This window comes from Oryctolagus cuniculus, chromosome 17 (genome assembly GCF_964237555.1).
Source record: "Oryctolagus cuniculus chromosome 17, mOryCun1.1, whole genome shotgun sequence".
Taxonomy (NCBI): Eukaryota; Metazoa; Chordata; class Mammalia; order Lagomorpha; family Leporidae; genus Oryctolagus; species Oryctolagus cuniculus.
This window is the reverse complement of record NC_091448.1, coordinates 20,412,354-20,432,244: the sequence shown is the minus strand read 5'-3', so window position 1 is coordinate 20,432,244 and position 19,891 is coordinate 20,412,354. Positions and strand designations below refer to the sequence as shown.

The 19,891-nt window shown below is 56.6% G+C and overlaps 1 protein-coding gene across 1 annotated transcript; it reads right to left on the bottom strand.

Annotated features, from left to right (window-relative positions):
- Positions 1 to 2,056: 2,056 nt before the first annotated feature.
- CAVIN1 (caveolae associated protein 1) lies at positions 2,057 to 13,647 on the bottom strand. Its single transcript, XM_051825010.2, has 2 exons — positions 12,996 to 13,647; positions 2,057 to 4,120 (listed from the first exon to the last, which is right to left on the bottom strand). The coding sequence occupies exons 1-2, from the start codon at positions 13,464 to 13,466 to the stop codon at positions 3,443 to 3,445; spliced, it is 1,149 nt and encodes a 382-aa protein (XP_051680970.1). The 5' UTR covers positions 13,467 to 13,647; the 3' UTR covers positions 2,057 to 3,442.
- Positions 13,648 to 19,891: the final 6,244 nt, after the last annotated feature.

The window sequence follows — 19,891 nt, the reverse complement described above, 5'->3', positions numbered from 1 at the left end:
AGGAGGGGTCTTTCCTGGCTCCCAGGCTCTGAATTTCCAGCATCAGGTTGCATTTCTTTTGGCAGGGAGCTAACCTCTTCTGGACTGCAGAGTTCTGGATCCCACTGCTGGGGACAGGGGGTGGGGGGGTCAAAGGGGAATGTTTGCTTCGAAGGGGAATGCTGGGCACAGTTGAGATAGTGGCAGGGGGCTGGGAGCAGCACAGACATGATGCGACTTTCATTAGGGACGCTCTGTCAGGTGATTCTGATGCAGGCAGGAGCCACGTGAGGATCTGAGTCCACTGCTCCAGGAAATCTGTAGCCTGAGTGCAGGTGGGGCAGGTCGCTCCGGGGAAGGGGCTGCATGCAGAGTGAAGCAGGTGCCCATCACACTGTCATTGGGCTGTGTGGATACAATAGGCATATACAGAGGCACTTCAAAAAAAATAGATTAAAAAGTTTATTTTTGTGCAAAAATTCTGAAATCCAAACATTCAGGAAGTTCATGGAAAATTTCAACTTTTTCACCAAAATAAGCTTCTCTTTCCATCCATTCTGCATGACCCGGAAGCGCCCTGGCATCAGGCACCGGCATCCTGTCCCTGTGACACTCAGCTCCTCCAGGCCTCTGATTCCGAGGGGGTCTCCGGGGGAAGCCCAGGCTGAGCAGAGTAACCGGGTGTGCCTGAAGGGCTAATGTTGCTCCCCCACTTCGTGGAAGGGCGGTTCCCCCTGCCACCTTCCCCACTTCCGAGGGGGAGTGGCACACCGCCGGCCGGCTCTCTCGGGGTCTGCACAGGTGCTCCTCCAGATAGATGTTCCTCAGGTGTTCCTGGTGCATGCCGTCTCTCTCCTCCTTTATAGTCCTCTTCCACCAATCCCAACTCTGCTACCCACACGCCGAGTACGCTGCTCTCCTCCAATCAGGAGCAGGTCCCACAGTTTATTGGTTGAACTGGAGGCAGCTGTGTAGAAGCTGTTTCCCTTCTCAGCACCATATTGTGGGAAAGCAGATGCATAGAATAAGTCTTAATTCCAGTAACTTAGTCTAGTCCGAGTTGCTCCCAGTTGCTCCCCACAGGCTAATGCCCTGACAACAGGGAGGTGGCCGCAGTGGGTGCAGCTTCCAGACCGTGACCATCGGACTGTGCGGCCAGGCTGCCTGCCTCGCGGCCTCTGCAGGTGGCGGCTGTGCAACCTAAGTCGCTGTTTCCTCATCTCTCAGCCGGGCTGGTGATGGTCAGTTCTACCTCCTGGGGTTGCTATGAGAGCTGACAAGTAGCGGCAGCCGCTTGGGACTCCAACATCCCACATCACAGTGGTTCACAGCTCTTCCACTTCTGATCCCACTTCCTGCTTGTGGGCCTCCCGGGAGGCAGCAGGTGTTGGCTCAAGTACTTGGGTCCCTGCCACCCATATGGGGGACCCAGATAGAGTTTCTATCTCCTGACTTCCGCCAGGCCCAGACCTGGCTGTTGCAGTCATTTGGGGAGTGAACCCAAGAATGGAAGATCTCTCTCTCACCTTTCAAATAAAAATAAATAAATAAAAATACAAAAGCAATTCTAGGCCAAAGTGCTTAGAGCTACAGTTTCTGGCATCAAGTTAAGGCTCCAGGGGGCTGGTGTTGTGGCACAGCAGGTTAATCCACCACCTTGCCACACTGGCATCCCAAATCAGAATGACAGTTTGAGTCCTGGCTGCTCCCTGCTACTACACCTGGGAAGGCAGTGGAAGATGGCCCACTTGCTTGGGCCCCTGCCACTCACGTGGGAGACCTGGATGGAGTTCCTGGCTCCTGGCTTTGACCTGGCCCAGACCAGCCCTAGCTGTTACAGCTATTTGATGGACCAACGGATGGTTCTCTTTCTGTCTCTGCCTCTCTCTCTGTAACTGTTAAATAATAATAATAATATATAAAAACTTAAAACACATAAAGTTAGGGCTCCATACACTGGGTCTCTCCTCCACCCAGCAAGTGTACACCAAGTACTGTCTTTTCCTCCCCTACTTCCTGTACCTGGTAATTTGTTCAACATAAACTGTCTTCAGAAAACATAGTCCAACACAGATCCTTCTAGAAAAGCAGGTTTATTGGTCGGGCTGCTCACCAGGACACAGCAAGGAGACAGGCTCCCCAGAGCCCACAGGAAACTCCATCAGCCCACGGCTCAGGCCCCTGCAGCCCATCAGCACCAGGGTACCTGGCCCCGCAACCTCCACCCTCCCCTCAGCGGTCGCCTCCAACCATTCAGAGGACAGAAGGGAACCGGGAAAAGGAGAAGAAGAAAAAAAAAAAAAGGCAAAGCTTGTATTGTATAAAAGGTTGTGTCCCCAGGCTCGCCCCCCCACCCCACCCCTTTAAACAATTAATTAGCTGCAAGTCTAAAAAGCAGAGCTGGGGAAGACAAGGGACAGTGTCGGGGCCTTTCACGGGGAGGGCTGGAGCCTCCCCAGGAGAACCTGGGCAGGAAGCCGAGTCCCCTCGCCCCCAAGAGGCGAGGACACCAGCGGGGTCTTGGCAAGTGCTGCCGCTTTGGGGTACCAGCTCTGGAAGCGCTGCGGGGGCGAGCTGCCCCGCGCCGCGCTCTCCCTCGCCCCTCCGCCCCTCCGCCCCTCGGTAGCCTCCGTCTCCGCCGGGCAGGCCGCCGGACGCCCGGCGCTCTGCAGCCTGCTGCTGCCCCCTTGTGGGGCACTCACTTTCCGGACCGGCCTCGGAGCCCGGCGGAGGGGTCTGGTGAAGCCTCGCTCCTCCTCTTCGGACCATCGCTTCCTCACACTGTCTTCCCTCCCTTCCGCCCCCGACGGGGGCCATGCTGCTAACGAGGGAACGTGTCGCCTCTGCACTCTTCGTCACCTTCCATTTTCCCTCCCGAGGCCTCAGCCCCGTGCGCGCTCCCGCGAGCAGGTGCGTAAACAAGGGAGTTTAAGGGTCGCACTCCCTCCCCAGGGCTCTTCCTCATTGAGAACCCCCACGGATAAAGCCTGTGCGGGGGGGGGGCCCTCTGCGGGGCGGGGCCCCTCTGCCGTCTTTCCCCCAGCTCCTCAGGTTCCGGTGGGGAGGTCTCCTCTCCTGCACCGGCCAAGGTCCCCTTTAGAATGCACTCGCCTCTTTGGTAAACTTGGCTTTGAAGCCAGCACAGGTCAGAAAGAGAAGGGAGAAGGCGAGCGAGCGGGAGTGGCAGCTTCGAAGCCGGGAGCGAGTGTGGCCGAGGGCAAGGCAGCCCCCGAGGGGCGCCCGCCAGCGGTCTCCTCCTGGGTCCACGACTGGGACACCCGGAGCACAGGTCACCCTCTCTTCCCACTTGTACCCGGACTCCGTCTACACTGGGACTCTGAGCCTCGTGGGGGCTGCCTCCCGCTCCGGGCTCCTCGGGCGGGGTGGGGGGTGCTGGGAGAGGTGGGGAAGGGGAGGCCGGGGTGGGGGCGGGGCAAGCGCGGCGGGGCGGGGCGCGGCCGGCTCAGTCGCTGTCGCTCTTGTCCACCAGCACGGCGTCCGACTCCTCGGTGATCTCCAGCAGCGTGTGCACATCGGGGCTGCTGGCGCGCTCCGCGCCGGCCTCCTCATCGTCGGCGCCCACCTCCACCATCTCCGTGGCCTTGAGCACCTCCACCTCGCCCTCGCGGATCTTCTTGACGTGGAAGGTGAAGGGCGGCACCTTGTACACGGCCGTCTTGGAGCGCGCGTACACCACGTGGTCGGGCGTGAAGGACTTGCGCAGCTTGTCCCGCGACGTCTTGAGCTTCTCGCGCCGCTCGGCCGGCACCAGGCGCGTGCCCAGCTTGCTCATGCGCTTCTCCAGGGTGTGGCGCGTCTTCTCCAGGTTCTCCTTGGTCTTCAGGCGCGTCTTCTCCAGGTTCTCGCGCGTGCGCACCCTGGTCTTCTCCATCTTCTCCTTGGAGAAGGCCTTCTTGAAGTCGTCCACGCGCCGCAGGCCGCTGCGCTTGATGCGCTCGGCGCGAGACTCCTCGATGACCTCCTCCACCTCCACCGCCTCGTCGGACGACAGCTCCAGCGCCGCCGCGTCCTCCTCGGGCCTCTCGCCCTCGCCCGCCTCGTCGCCCTCCTTCTCCGGCAGCGCCTCGGCCTCTTTCAGCGACTTGCTGATGCTCAGTTTGGCCGGCAGCTTCACCTCGTCCTGCGGGGGAGAGAGGAGAGGAGATGAGAGGGGGCCCAAGAGGAGGGCCGGGCCGGGCCCCGGGGAGGGGGCATGCTGGGCGATGCCGGGGCGAGGAGGGCCACTGCGTGGGACCCCGGGAGCCCGCCTGACTTGTTCCCCCCTAGAGAGAGACCTGCAGCTGCTGGCACACGGCTAGGCGCCCAGTAGGAGTACATGTGTTGAATGTCACGGACCAGACGGCCCGAGGGGGGAACCAGGCTTCAGGTCAGAGATGCGCCTGCGTTAGGATCGCAGTACGGCTTAACATCCCTGCGCGCCCCCCGCCGCACCTTTGCGTCCTGCGCTCGTCTGACTATTCGACCACTTGCTGCCCCGGAGGCCCTGCGAGACATTGGAAATGGCAGAGCGCCCTCTGGTGCCCCGAGCCCCACACTGCCCGAGCCAGGCCCTAAAGCAAGAGGGCTTGGGAGAGCGGGCTTAGGGGCGTCGGGGTAGGGATGAGCTCACAGCCCATCCCCAGCGGCCCCCAGGGAGGGGAGCTTGAAGATAAAGTCGCCGGAGTGAGTGTCCCACACTCAAACCATTTCAGAACCAGCCTTAGGGAAGGACAGCTGTGGCCCAGCCCTCCCTTCGCTCTGCCCCCAGCCCCCACCCCAGCTAGAAACCCATGGAAAAGAGGAGACCAAGGAAAGCACTTGCGGTCTCCCCAGTCTCAGCATGTCTCTGCTTCTGATTTCTGTGCCTTGGAACACATGCTTGCTCCTGGCACCTCCACCCCCACCCCAGGCCTGAGCTCAGAGGGCCTGGATGGTCCCAAATCCCGCGGGATCCTGGAGCTCAGAGCAGCCGCTTTGCTCTCCCTCTTCCCTTGGAGGACTCAGTGCTACCAGCATTTTCCATCCCGAGACTTTCCAAGATTCCTGACCCTGGACCAACATCCCATGATCTCAGGACCTCTCCTGGCCCCACTAGAAGGCAGGGGAAGCCAGGCCAGGAGGACGAAAGGGGCTAACTCTCCAGGCTCAGTGTAGGGACTTCAGATGAAGGAGTGAACCGACCGCTCTCATGGACACAAACACAAATACCGATACACAGGCCACCTGCTATAGAAATTCCCTTCCCAGCCCCCAGTCTCTTTCCTCTTCCCGCCCCCACCCTCAGGGTTTCCTGGTTTACACTGAAAACTAGGAACACCCCCTCCCGACTTCCTTCCCTCCCTGTCAATAGCATTAGCAGGGACAAAGAAGGAATGCTGGCTCTGCTTCTCCCAACTGGGCACCAGCTCTGCAGGGCACCAAGCCACCTCCAGTTCTCTGTTACCCTACTACACCTCCCAGCAGGCAAGGTGACCTGGGCACAGGGCATGCTGGGACTTGTAGTCTCCACCTGCCATAGGTGGCTTATGCTGTCTTGAGCCTCCTAGGGGTCTGTCCATCCCTCTGCCTCTTATCATGCACCGAGGCGTTGAAGGGGGTGTTTGGTTCTGTGCATCAGAGGGGTCCCACCTCTGCTGGTATCGCCTGCGATTGCCAGCTGTCCCTTCGGGCCCCTGCAGTCACTCTCCCCACTGCCACTGCAGACCCGGAGTCCGTCACTAGCATGTGCATGTACATCATTTTAGGGCTGTCTAGGGGCCTCCTCTCCACTGCCACCTAGAATTTACCTGCAGCCCCAGGATCAAAAACATCTCAGCTCCTCCCTCTTCTTCAGTCTCCCACGCTAAAACACCACCAAAGTGTGGGGGGAGGGAGCCCCTCCTTTCCATAGGCTCAGACAAGGTGGACGTGCAAGGGAGGGACTGGGGGAGACGAGCAGGGAGCAGCCAGGAAGCAGTCCCAGCTGCTGGAGAACAAGTCCGCATTGTCCCCCGCCCCACCCCACCCCCCCATCCCTGATTCTCCCTCTTGTTCCACCCTGACCCCAAAAGGCTGAGCTGGCTGATTTTCCTGGCCCCTGGCTTCTCAGAAAACGGTCTTTGCCAGCTGAGCTGGGGTGGACAGGGCAGTGGGGAGAGCTGCAGCCAATCCCAGTCTCCTAGTGCCCGAGCAAAGGTTTCAGTGCAACATCTGAGAGCAGCCCCCGCGAGGGCAGGTTCATTCCCGGGGTCTCCCCAGGCCAGAAAGGTGTTGGGGGGGGAGGCTATATAACCCCACACATCTCAGGCTTCCCTGGGTGTGACGGCTTATACCAAAGGAGCTGCCTTCTCGGGGGACGGGTGGGAGACAGGCAAAGAAAGAAGCGGGCCTGAATGCCTGGACTCTGTCCAGAGGGCCAGTGCTAGAGGGTGTGCACCATTAGCTATCCCCTCCATTAATGGACTTCTCCCCCCACCCCCACCCCCGGCTTTGCAGGGCAGGTTTCCCCCATGACTCACAGCCTTGGAGTGCTGTCTTGGGCCCACCCAGTCTGCCTGTTGCTACAACAACCTTCAACACAATCCAAAAGCACCTCCCCCCTCCCTGGGCACACAGGCCAGCACCTTTGTCCCACCCCTCCTTCCCTGGCAGAGCTCCGGAGCCCAAGGAGGGGCTTCGAGGGGGTGGCAAGGAGGGAAGGTTCTGCCTGTTCTGTTTTCCCGTTTTTATTAAACAAAACCACCACTCCCAACAGGCCAGATTTCCACAGTTACCTTTAATGACCAGGTCTGAACAAAGCCATGCACAGCCTCCCGCCCCACCCCCCAGCACACACAGCTCCCCAGCCCCGGAAGGCGCCTGTTCAGGACGGGTTTAGAGGAGCCCCAGGGAAGAGTCCAGTGTCCTCCCCTCCATCCCCCAACCTTGCTGTTTAAACTCAGGATCTTCTGGCTTAGACAGGTTTGCCTGAGGTTGTGATTTAATTGAGCACCTACTATGCGCCTTGGCCAGGCACTTCACATTTGTTAGGGAGAAGGGACAAGTGTCACAAGGCTTGGGTAAGAACCTCTCCAATTTAGTGCTAACCAGCTCTGTTCCCAATCCCTGCTGGGGAATGGCCAGAGGAGACACTGGAGGGGGGGTGGGGATTTGAAGCCCCAGCAGCTGCTTGGAGAGCACATTGGGAAAGGGAGAGAAAGTCCTAAACACTCAGCACTGCCCCGGAGGGGCCCGGGCCAGGAGATGAAAGCCACCGGGGGCAGGGGACCTTCCTTCTGCCACAGCACGCATTCTCGGCTGAAGCCAACAACGGATTCTTGGGCAGCCAGGGAGGAGGGACTTAGATATTCCCATGGTTTGCTGTGCTCCCGAGAGAACATGAGCAGATCTGGCATCCAACTATAGCATGCGCTGGGAGGGATGGCAATCGGGCAGATATCTAAAAGGGCTCCTTGGGTGATCATGGGGGGAAAAAAAAAGAACCAAGCTCCAGGAGGCCCGAGGCCCGAGCCAAGCCAGGAAAGCAGCCTCCACAAGCCTCTCAAGTTGGCAGTTTTTGGGTGCCCCGCCCAAGGCAGGATCTGGCAAACATAAGGGTTCTCTCTGAAAAACATTTTCTAAAAGAAAAAAAAAAAAACTGGAAAAAATAAGTGTCAGTGTTTTCCTCTGCCCTGGGGAGGATGTGGAGAGGGCACAGAACAGAGGAACAGACCCCGGGCCCCAGCCCCCCGGAGGACCTGCCCCAGAGGGCCTTTGATCCAGGCGGGCCTGTCCGGAGGAGGCGGGTGTGGCGGAGCAGCCGCAGGCAGGACGTGCAGCTCCGTGCAAGGCAGCTTGGGCACAGCTCGGGCAAACAGAAACCAGGAAGGAGGAGAGGGCCCCTTCCGGTCACCTCCCACCCCCACTGCACGCCCCACAGTGGCCTGAACGCTGCATAGCGCCGGGGGTTCCCCATGCCTGGCACCCACCCACAGTGGGCAGCGGCCCTAAACACCCCCACGGGCTGTCGGCTCCTGGGGGGCAGGCAGGGGCCCAGGCTCTGGGTAATAGGGCAGTGTCCTGGGCGTCTGCTCCAAGGCCTGGAGCTCAGGCACTGTGTCTGTGTCGGGCTTCAGTTCAAAGGGCTCAGTCTCAGGCAGGAGGTCAAAAGGCACGATCTTGGGCGTGGCCAGGTCAGAGGGTGCTTTCAGCTTCTTCTTGAGCTAAGATGAGGAAAAGGGGTTTAAATGGGGCTTGGGATGGGTGTGGAGGGGGTTGAGAGAGAGAGGCCTTGGTGGCATGCAGACATGGGGCTGGTGAGGCGGGAGGGGACACACACTGTGTTAGAGGGGAAAGAAATCACAGTTCAGATGCTTCATCAAGAGGGTCCCGGCCGGGAAGGGTGGGGCAACCCCAAACCTACCAAGTGCTAAACACAAATGGACCCCACCTCCCTTCCTCTCTCTAGAATCTCCCCCAGTCTCATGCTTGGGCTCCGATCTTCCACCTTTCCCCAGCATGGCTCCTGGGGGAGTGGGATGGTGGGGGCAGGAAGGGGTTTCCCACGAGGCCCCATGGCTGGACTCTGCCTGGGGAGGTGCTGAGGAGTGAAAGGGAAGGCACACAAGTTCACGGCCATCAGGATCAGGCGCTACTCAGCCCCGTTCTCGCTAGTCCCTGGGGCACGGTGGGCACCGGGTGCCGCCCCGGATAGACAGAGGGGTAGGCACAGAACAGAGACTTCCTGGCCAGCCCTCTTTGGCCACGTCCTCACCTCCTGCTGCCCTTGCCACCCTCGTCCCCACCCAAAGCTTGGGATACCAGACACTAAAATGCACAGAGAAATCAGGATGCAAAAGCAAGATATTTTTAGGACATGAGGGCTTGTGTTTCAGGGCACCCAGGAGCACTCCCCAATTCTCCCTCCTGAGGGGCTGAACTGCCACTCTTGCTTTGGGCGGTCAGAAGTCAGTAGAGGGGCCGGCACTATGGAGTAGGAGGTTAAGCCATGGCCTGCAGTGCCAGCATCCCATATGGGCACTAGTTTGAGTCTCGGCTGCTCCACTTCTGATCCAGCTCCCTGCCAATGCACCTGGGAAAGCAGTGGAGGATGGCCCAAGTGCTTGTGCCCCTGCACCCATGTGGGAGATCAGGAAGAAGCTGCTGGCTTCTGGCTTTAGATTGAACAAGTTCTGGCCATTGCTGCCATTTGGGGAGTGAACCAGCAGGTAGAAGCTTTCTATCTCTCCCTCTCTCTGTAACTCTGACTTTCAAATAAATAATTAAAAAAAAAAAAGTCAGTAGAGAGGGACATGTGGGTACTACCAGGCTTGGGCAGTGACTGCTCAGTAAGGCCTAAAGTCACCAAAACCAAAGCGGCAGGCCCTGCATGGCCCTCTCCTAGGCAGATTTGAGTCTATGCCAGGGGATACCTGTGGCCAACCGGGAGTCCCACTCCTTACACCCTGCACCCCTCCCCGAGTTGGGCCAGGTGACCACACCTTGCCTCTACTTCAGCACTCATGAGGCTTGCAGCTAATGGCCACTGGTGGCCAACACGGCAAACCCTGACCCCCCCATCCCCCGCAACACACACACAAAGCAGCCCAAGGCCACAACTGTGTAACCATCTCCATGGGAGAATGGAGCCAGAACTCCCCGGGGCAGGGCAAGGCCTGGGCGGTGGGGTGGGGGTGGGGAACAGTGAGGGCAGCAGGAAGGATACACCTGGGCTCCCCACCTGAACCCCCAGTCACTCGCATGTCATTGGATGAGTGATTTCTCCTGCTCTGGGCCCCAGCTTCTCAAGCTAGAATTATTTCCAAGCAAATTCTCTTTAAGGTGTCTTCTAGCTCAAAAGTCTAGGAGGAGGGCACTTTAAAAAGTGCATGGAAAAGCAGAGTTGAAAGATGTTTATTTTAGGGCAAAACATTTGAAATCCACGTACGGAGTTTTCAAAATATACGTTCCTTGACTACCAGTTGCGCACCGTGCTATTGCCTCGCTTTTCTGACTCTGAGCTTTACGGTAGTCAAATTTTATTTAAATAGAGGGGGAGGAGCAGGCGGATAGCATGATTTCCTTTAGTCCTGGTATACCCTAAAAATACGCTCCCAGCTTTGGACTCTGGCCAGGGAAAACAACCCAAACTCAGCTATCTTGGAACTGGGGTAGGGCCCGCTCTTTCCATGGCCACTGGGCGGAAGAGGTGAGAGGAACCAAAGCCCAGGTTGGGAATAATTTTGGACAAAAGTTTGGGGTTCTTATGGAGCAAGGTAGCTGTGATTTGTCCAGGAAGGAGTGATGGGCGGGGTTAGGATTTGGGGAGGAGGAGCCAGCGAGCCCTCATTCCAGCCCTGGAGTTCCCCCAGCACGGGGAGCACACTGCTCTGGGAAACATTCACTTCCATTTCATCTCCCATCTCTGGGTTCTCAACGAACTCTAGTATAAACTCCGGATCGTTGTCTGGGAGAACTGAGTCTTTAAGCATTGCAGTCCTGAGGTTTCAGAGCCGCCGCCCCCTGCCCACCGCCTGGCCTGGTCCTCCCAGCAGCCCTGAGTCCACTAACTCCGGCTCTTGCTTCTCCAGTCCCTGGCTGCCACCCCAGAGGAGGGGGAGGCCAAAGTGCCCGTCTCCATGGCATGCAGAAAGGGAAACGCCACACAAGCACAGAAATGGCTCCGACGCCAGTTCCAGACGAGGGCTCTACCATCCCTGCGAGGCCTCTAACATCCCACACCAGCAGCTGCTGGATTTCATGTTTGTGTGTTATGGGGAGGGGGTGTCAAATGCAAACTGGACCTAGGAAATCTTGACAGCTACAAGTTCCCTGAACCCAGGGTGGAACTGACCAGGGACCTCCTGCATCCGCCCCAGCGCTGGGCTCTCCCTACAGCCCCTGCCACTGCCACATCATCACCTCCCACCTCTGCAGCCCCTCCTCCACCCTCCCCTGCAGAGAACTCCCCCTGGCGCCCCGGCCCTTTCTCCAGGGGCCGCCCCTGCAGCCTGCCTTCACCATAAATGCTGCTGCCCCCCGTCTTCCCTATTAGGTCTGCCAAGGCACTGGGCTATTTTTGCTTCATTCTCTTCTCAGGGGCAGACCTGGGGGAGGAGCGGCCGCTGAGCCCCACCCCTGGCCCCCACCTGCAACATCTGCTCCGCAGCTCAGGGAAGTGCTGCTTCCTCGAGCCACGCCCAGCTGCGGGAAACTCTTCGTCAACTCTGAGCTCCTCCCTGGGTAGGGGGTACTTTTTGAGAGTACTTATTTCCCCTGCGGCTCCTGGGCTTATGCTCTGCCTGTCACTGGCCCTGGTTTACTACCAATGCAGTCAGCGCCCTGTGTGGTTAGGAATCCCCTCGCCACCACCTCCATGCAGGACCCCCTCGCAAGGCGCCGCTGGCCTCTGCAGGGAAGTCTCTCTCCCCTCCCACCGCTCCTTCTCTTGGGATCTTTGTCTTTGGCACAGCGGGGTTACTTGGAGGGCTCTCTGGTGGGGGACATTTAGAGCAGGAAGGCTCACCCGTGAAGTGCGGCCTGCTGGCCCAGGCCCCTGCTTGTCCCTCTCTCCTCAATGTCCCCTAGGGTTAAGCAGGTCTCAAACAGTATCTCACACAGTTCCCCACCACCACCACCGCCAAATCCTGTTTCCTCCAAACACTTAGCTTCGTGGAAACAGCTCCAGGCAAACCTTTGATAGCAAACAGTGCTGTAATTGAGGGCAGTTCTGGACTTTAAAGGCCAAGGAAGTGCCTCTTAGGAGATAGTGGGTCAGGGTGGGGAGGGGGACAATGCCATCCCAGCCTCCGCCCACAGATGGGCACCAGCAGACCTCCCTGTCTCTACCCTCCCCAAACCTCTGTGCCAATTTGCAGCTCTCTTAGGTCTCCCTAAAGAGCCCAAGGACTTCTTCATGAGAGGTAGCTTAACCAGGCCCCAGAGCCCTCAGTGAAATAGGGCTCCCCGGAAGGGTCTTCTCAGAGGGGCGGGGGTGGTCTGGCCTTCCCGGTCTTTCCACTCCTGTCCGTAGAGAGAGGAGCAGAGGCTAAGCCTACAGCCCCCAGGATCCCGCCTCCCTCGGGCAGGAGCATCAGCCAGGCCTGCGGGACGCAGGGAGAAGGGATCCAAGGATCACCACAGCCCCTGGTTCGGAGTGCGCTGGGCAGGGGAATGGTGAGGAGGAGAACACTGAAACTCCCGGGCTTAAATTTGGGGCTAGGATATAAAAATCACATTTATATCCAGGCGGGAGAGACGGGAAGAGGTGCACAGGCAGCAGCGGGCGGCCTGGGACGCGCCAGCCTCCTCCCGCCAGCCGCTCGGCTTCTCCGGCCCCTGCCCCCGCAGGTGTGCGGGGTGAGACCACGCGCCTAGACCGCGGGACCCCGCCGCCCGCGCACCCTCCTCCACCAGCCTCTAGGAGGCCCTGGGTACCGGCGCGCGGCCGGGACGGTGTCCCCAAGGGCCCGAAAGCGCCAGGAGGCCGGGGACAGGTCGCGGCGAGGGGACAGGGGTGGACAGCGGAGGCTGATGCGGGGGCGTGGGGTCCGGGGAGGGGGGCTGGCTGTCACGTCCCCCGCCTGGCGCAGCCCCCGCCAGTGCGTTCCTGAGCCCTGAATCACCCGCTATATCGGGCGGCAGCGCCGGAGGCCCCAGGTCCGGGCCCTGCAGCCAGTGTCCGCTTACAGAGGGCCCCAAAAGCCGCCAGGGACCCCTGGCATTCCTCGAAACTTCCCCCAAGTAGAAAAGCGCTGAACTGAGCCAAGTTGGAAGCGGTCTGCGAGGGGCAGCGTCCCCAAGTCTGGCCCTCTAACCTAGTTCAGCTGGGAGTTTGGGGCCGGAGGGAGGGGCCTGGGTGGGGTGGCGCGGGGTACTGGCGCGCCCCCCAAAATCCCGCCGCTCCCCTAGACCCCACCCCACTGCAGCCGTGCTCCCTGGAAGGAGGGCGGATCTCGTGGGCCCGGCAGGCTGGAGAGCCGCGCCGCGGGCAGGTCTCCCCGCCCCACGCCCCGGGCCGGGGACGCGCGAGCTCGGCGCGGTCCGCCCCGCGGGCTCACCTGGTAGATCATGACTTTGAAGTTGCGGCGCCGCAGCAGTTCGGCCTCGTTGACCTCCAGCTTCTTGATCTGGCCGGCCTGGCGCTCCAGGCTGCCGCGCACCGTCTTCACGTTGACGCTGACCTTGCGCACCTTCTCCAGCAGCTTGCTCACCGTGTTGCTCGTGGTGGCGTGCGCCTTGCCCAGCTTGGCCAGCTCGCCCTGGATGCTCTGCACCGCGCCCTCCATCTCCGCCTGCCGCTCCTCCAGCTGCGCTTGGGTCAGCTGGATCTGGTCGACGGCGCCGATGATTTTATCCAGAAGGCTCAGCACCAGCACGCCATTCACCTGGTCCGACTTGATCAGCTCCTCCGAGCCGGCCCCCGACGGCTCCTCAGCGGCGGGCGCCCCGACCTGGGAGGGCTCCCGGTCCTCGACTTCGGGCGTCCCGGAGAACGGCCGTTCGACGATGTGCAGCGTGACGTCCTCCATGGCTGCCCGGAGCCGTGCGGGGCCGGCCGAGAGGAGCTGAAGCTGGAGCGGGAGCCCGAGGCCCGGAGAGAAGGGGAGCGGGAGGGGGAAGCGAGCGAGAGCGGAGAGCCGGGGAAACTCGAGCCACGTCCGTGCGCACCGGGACGGCGGCCAGCACTGCGGGGCGGGGGATCCGTGCGCTGCCCCACTCGGCGGCCGAACCCTGGAGCCTCGGCCCCCATTGGCTGGCCCCACCCCAGAAAGGGAGGGACCGGGGCAGAAGGGGAGACTGGCGGGGGGGGGGGGCCCGGAGGGGGCCCTGGAGCTGAGCGCCCCACCCTGCCCCGGCGTGGTTGGAATAGTTGGAGCGGGAGACCCGGGGCTCGGCTGCGGAGGCGGTGGGAGCGGGACGGGACGCAGGCCGAGGAATGTAAGGGGGTGGGGTGGGGTGGAGTGAGGGGCGGCGGGGGCGGGGGGCGGGAGTGTGGCTCTAGTTTCCCTCTCGCTTTTTTATTTATTTATTTACTTTAAATTGCGAGACCCACTTCAGCGTTTTTAGGGCTGGAGCTGGGAGTCAGGTGGGCGCTGAGATCCCGCCATGACGTGTGGACAAAACCTGCGTACCGAACAGAGGGTCTCCACAAAGTCCACGCAAAAGGTGTATTACCGTAAATCCAGTGTTCCACGAACTCTTTGAAGCCCCCTCCTACTTGCCTGTGCCTGGTGTTGAGGAGCCACTGGACAGAATCCTTGCCCTCGTCCTCGATCAGCTTTTCCAAGACCCCCCCCCCCCACCTCCGTTACCAACATTTGTTAAAAGCTTGAGGGGTTGTTTGGGGAAAGGAAGGAGGAGAAAATTAAGTGGTGGTGAGGGACAGCAGAGCTCCTCCCCGTTCTCCCAGGACCGTCCTGACAGCAGGATTACCTGGGCAGTGAGATGGAAAGAAGCGCTTTCCCCCACCTCTCACCTCTCTCTGTGAACCCCCTTTCCTGGTGCTCCAGCGCCCTGAGGACTGTACCCGGAATCCTACCTGCCCACTGCACAGAGGGAAGGCTGCGTGAGGTCACTCTGGGTTAGTGTTAGCTGAACCTAGGTCCCTGGACTCCGGCTCCCTCCTTCCCTCCACCTTAACAGCTAAAGCTCTGAGAACCAAAGGTTGCCCGCCTTGCCCCCCCTGCCACCACCACCACCCCCGCCCCCCGTTGCTGGGGCTGAGTTCCCTGGAGGGGCACCAACTCCCTTTCCCACAGAAAAGCTGCAAACCTTTTCCCTGCTTAGGAAACCAGGCCTGGGTTTCCAGGGCTGGACGGATGACGATGTTGGCAAAAGGTCACTGCTAGTGGGGCATCCATCACCACTGGGCAAAGTGAAAAGTTGCTCTGTGTGACCCCAGGCTCCATTTGTCCAGCCAGAGCCGCCCCCAAGCAAGCGAGCTCTCAGTGGCCCAGGCAGTGCCCTAACCACCACTGAGTCAAGTATGTTGCCTGCAGAAACGTGTGAGGTTCAAATACAGCAAACTGGTATATGTAATTGTGTATTACTTATGCAAATAGCTACTAGAACTGGCAGATTACCAACTGCCAGTTGGATTTTAGAATCTAAAAGACATATAACAAACTAAGTTCCTTTCACTGAGGACTGATAAAGCTTTTAGAAAATAAAGTACAGTTTGAGAACCTTCCTGGACCTTCGTAAGGTTCTTATAACTTAAAATTAATCATTTTAGCAGGTGACACCCAAAGCACAAATTGTAAATAGCACTCAAAGAAATACAGTGATGAGAAATTTTTTTTTCTATCCCTACCCCCAGACACTAGTTTCCATTCCAGGAAACAACTATTGTTACCATTTTCTTGTAGAATGTTCTAAAGAAAAATTCTGCATTATAATCATACAAAGAGAGCTTCAAAAGTTGGTGGGGAAAATGAAATTAAAAGATAACACACATTTCCACGGACTTTTTTAAAAAAGGTTTTTATTTATTTATTTGAAAAACAGAGTTACAGAGAGGCAGAGAGAGAGAGAGAGAGAGAAAGAGAGAGTTCTTATATCTGCTGGCTCACTTCCCAGATGGCTTCAATGGCCGGAGCTGGGCTGGCTCCGAAGCCAGGAGCCAGGAGCTTCTTCCGGGTCTCCCACGTGGGTGCAGGGGCCCAAGGACTTGGGTCATCTTCCACTGCTTTCCCAGGCCATAGCAGAGGGCTGAATCAGAAGTGGAACAGCTGGGACTTGAACCAGCGCCCATATGGGATGCCAGCACTGCAGGTGGCGGCTTTACCCGCTATGCCACAGTGTTGGCCCCTCCACAAACTGTTTGACGCCCCCTTATATACCAGGGTACTTCAAAATGTTTGTTAAAAATGTGCATATCTTAATTCTATTTTCCATGAACTTTATGAAGTACCCTCATACATACAAATATATTTCAACACTTTGCTTTTTTTCTTTTTAGCTACTAATATATGTTGGCTATTGCTTCCTATCAGTACATGTGAGACAGCCTTGTTTTCCGAGTAGGGATTACACTGTACTTATCACACCAGGATGCTATCGATGGACATTTACAGATTGCAGTTTAAGCTCTCATGACAAGTTGCTGAGGAAGAGTGTTAGTATTGCCTTGCTTTGTTTTTGGCTACCTGCTTGCTAGAAGAAATTAAGTCCACACCATTCTGGAAATGTATTTCTATTCCCGTTCTTCACAAAGGAATGTCCGTACTTGTGTCTGAGTCAAATTATGTCCCAGGAATACTCCAGTGAGTGCATCTCTGACTCATTTCATGCCTCCTTCACAGAATTCTTGCAAAAGGGCCCTGCCCCTTGCATAGCTATGTTGACTTTCTCTCACTGTTCCACTTATGACTCACTGCCAGCCTCATCCAACAGGGGGCATGTTGAGCCGCGGTGCACCAGCTTACCAACACCCACCCCCACCACGGGGACAGCACAGTCCTTTCTGGAGCATTCCACTCGGGTGCAGAGAAAATAAGCAGCTTCTCCCCATCTGTAGTTGCATTCAGCACTCCGTTGGTGCTTTGCATTTTCCATTGCTCACTCTGTCTGCCCACAGGCACACTGTTCCATTGTGTGCTTTCAGCCGCAGAGACAGAGACTATAAAAGGGAGAGTGAAGTCAAAGCAAACAACCCCTTTGGCCCAGAAAAGAACACCAAGATGCAACCGAGTCAGCAGCTAGAGTCTGACACCCTCGCATATCCCTCCGCCCGTCCATCCATCCGTCCACCTGTTCAGCGAAGTGTGACTACTAACCAGGAGCCAGCCCTGGGGCTAGGGACTTTAGTGAGAATGCATAAAGTCCAGTTCCTCACAGTGCAGCAGGAAGACAGATGCACAAGTAGCTTCTGGCATAACAAGGCAGGCACTCCAACAGCTTAGGGAAGGGGGTCACGCCGTGGGGCAGGAGACATGTGGGGCAGGGTCCCCAGGGGACAGTGCCGAGGTCTAACGGGCAAGGCAGGGAGCCCCTCCTAACCCCCATGCACGGGGAATAGCCAGGCATTGCTCAACTGTTCCTATCATGGTTCTGCCCTGAGTCTTATCAGTTTACATTTAGGGTTATCCAGTAGATGCTGTGATGTGTTCCATCAGTGTTGGAACCGCACTGGGAGAGATCCTAGGGCGACACAGTGTTTGTTATTCATGAACAGCTGGGATGAGTGACGTGTCTCACATCAGAGAACCCATCCTGTGTGGAAGCCCCGCCCTCTGCAGCTGGCTGGCAGCTGCCACGCACCGCGGTGGGGTTTTTGTTTTTGTTTTTGCCAGCTCTATAGGCACTGCTCTTCTCTCTCTCATCAACGAACGATGCCTGTCTTATTTGTCCAATTCTCTTCCTCAAAAATTCCTTCCTTTCTTCAAACATTAAGAGGTAGAGTAACTCCTGAGCCAGAAAACAATGAAGATTATTTATTCAGTGCTGATTTAGGCATAACTTGGCGGTGTTACCACTTAAAGGACCCAGCCAGTGCATTTACTGTGGGGTAGGAGATTTCGTTTTAGTGAAATGGTGTCTCAGGCCCACAAAGAGAAAATATCAAGAACACAGGTTAATGAAATACCACGGAATCTCTCCTTCTTGTCTTGAACAAGCACTTGCCTTCTTCTTCTGAAAAACAAAACAAAAACAAGCACACACACACAGAGAAAAATCCCAGGGCAAATGGATGGAACTTTCCTGTCTGCTGGAGGTGGAGCCACCTATTTTCTCTTTCTGTTCAAACTCTGTCTTCTGCAACTGCACCTACCAACCCCTCACCTTGACCTACCATAGTTTATCCAAAGAAAGAGCCTTCCTCGCTGCTGAAAGAGCACTCAAAAGTCACCAGGAAACTTTATATCCCACCAAGTATCTCTCCTTTTCTAATTTTACTAGGACTCTGCTTTAAATAAAGCAGTTTTTTTTTTTTTTAAATCCCTGCTGACCAAGATCCTTGTGGATCTTCCTTTTGGCCTTGGGACACTGTATTATTCTTATTTCTTTCATGTCCTATTTGCTAGCTTATTTTTTCTTTCATTTTCCTTTTTTTAAAAAATAAGTTTTTAAAACTGCTGACAATAGTACAAGAAATTAGCCACTTTATGAAAGCGTAATTCTATATCACACAATTTACCTACAGTATACAATTCAGTGGTTTTTATTTTATTTTACAAATTAAAAAAATTTTATTTGAGAGACAGAGAAAGACAGACAGAGCTCTCATCACTGGTTCACTCCCCAGATGCCTGCAGCAGCTGGGGCTGAACCACGCCAAAGCCAGGGGCTGGGAACTCAGTCCAGGTCTCCCACATGGGTGGCAGGGGTCCAAGTACTTGAGATCTCACCTGCTGCCTCCCAGGGCGTGTATTAGCAGGAAGCTGGAACTGGAGCTTGGACTTGAACCCAGGCACTCTGGTACGGGACACAGGCATCCCCAGCAGTGTCCCAACTGCTGCACAGTGCTGGGTGCTCCTGGCATAATGTTTTTATGTCACATGTTGCAGTACGTATCAAGACTTGAGTTGTTTTTGTGGCAGAATAATCTTCCATTGTATGAATATGCCATATGGTGTTTATTCATCAGCTCATGGAAATTTGAGTTATTTCCATCCTGGGGCTATTATGAGTAATTCAGCTAGGAGCTCCCATGCAATTTTTTTTTTTTTTCAAATCCCATTTTCTTAATTTCCTGTTGATTCTGTCTCAGCCCTTTGCTCTTCCTTCAGGCATCTTCCCTTTTTCTTCATCTTCTCCATGGCGTCCTTCTTACCAGGGTGCTACAAGTGTCTCTATTCCTGAAATGGGGAAATACTAAAAATATTTAGGGGCTGGATTGTGGCGCAGCAGATTAACTGCTACTTGTGATGCTAGCATCCCACGACTCACCCCAGCACCTCTGCTTCCAATCCAGCTACCTGCTGTGCACCTGGGAGGCAGCAGATGATGACACAGGTACTTGAATTCTTTTTTTTTTTTTTTAAAGATTTATTTATTTGAAAGACAGAGTTACAGAGAGAGGTCTTCCATCCACTGGTTCACTCCCCAGTTGGCCACAGCAGTTGGAGCTGAGCTGATCCAAAGCCAGGAGCCAGGAGCTTCTTCCAGGTCTCCCATGTGGGTGCAGGGGCCCAAGGACTTGGGCCATCTTCTACTGCTTTCCCAGGCCATAGCAGAGAGCTCGATCGGAAATGGAGCAGCCAGGACTTGAACTGGTGTCCATATGGAATGCTGGCGCTGCAGGCCGGGGCTTTAATCTACTGCACCACAGCGCCAGCCCCAGTACTTGGATTCTTGCCACTCACATAGGAGATCTGAATGAAGTCCTGAGCTCCTGGCTTCAGCCTGGCCCAGACATGGCTGTTAGGGCCATTTGGGGAATGACCCACTGATGGGATTCCACAGGTGGAAATTCCATACCTGACATCATGATGAATTGCAGTCAAAGCACAGGTGCAGGGCTGGCATCGTGGTGCAGTGGGTTAGGCTGCCATTTGCAACAGTGTTATCCTGTATTGGAATGCCTGTTCAAGTCTTAGCTGCCCCGCTTCTGATCCAACTCCTTGCTAACACACCTGGGAAAGCAACAGAAGATGGCCCGGGTGCTTGGGCCCCAGACACCCACATGCAAGACCCGGATGGAATCCTTGGCTACTGGCTTTAACCTGCAGCCATTCAGGGAATGAACCAGTGGGTGGAAATCTCTTCCTATCCCTCTCCCTCCCCCTTTTCTCTGTCACTCTGCCTTTCAAATAAATAGATAAATCTTTAATGGGGGAAAAAACCCATAGGTGCAGGGATAGATATTTGGTCCAGCAGTTAAGAGGCTGCTTGGGATGCCCACATCCCATATCAGAGTGCCTGGGTTTGAGTCCTGGTTCTTTTTTTTTTTTTTTTTTTTTTTTTTTTTTTGACAGGCAGAGTGGACAGTGAGAGAGACAGAGAGAAAGGT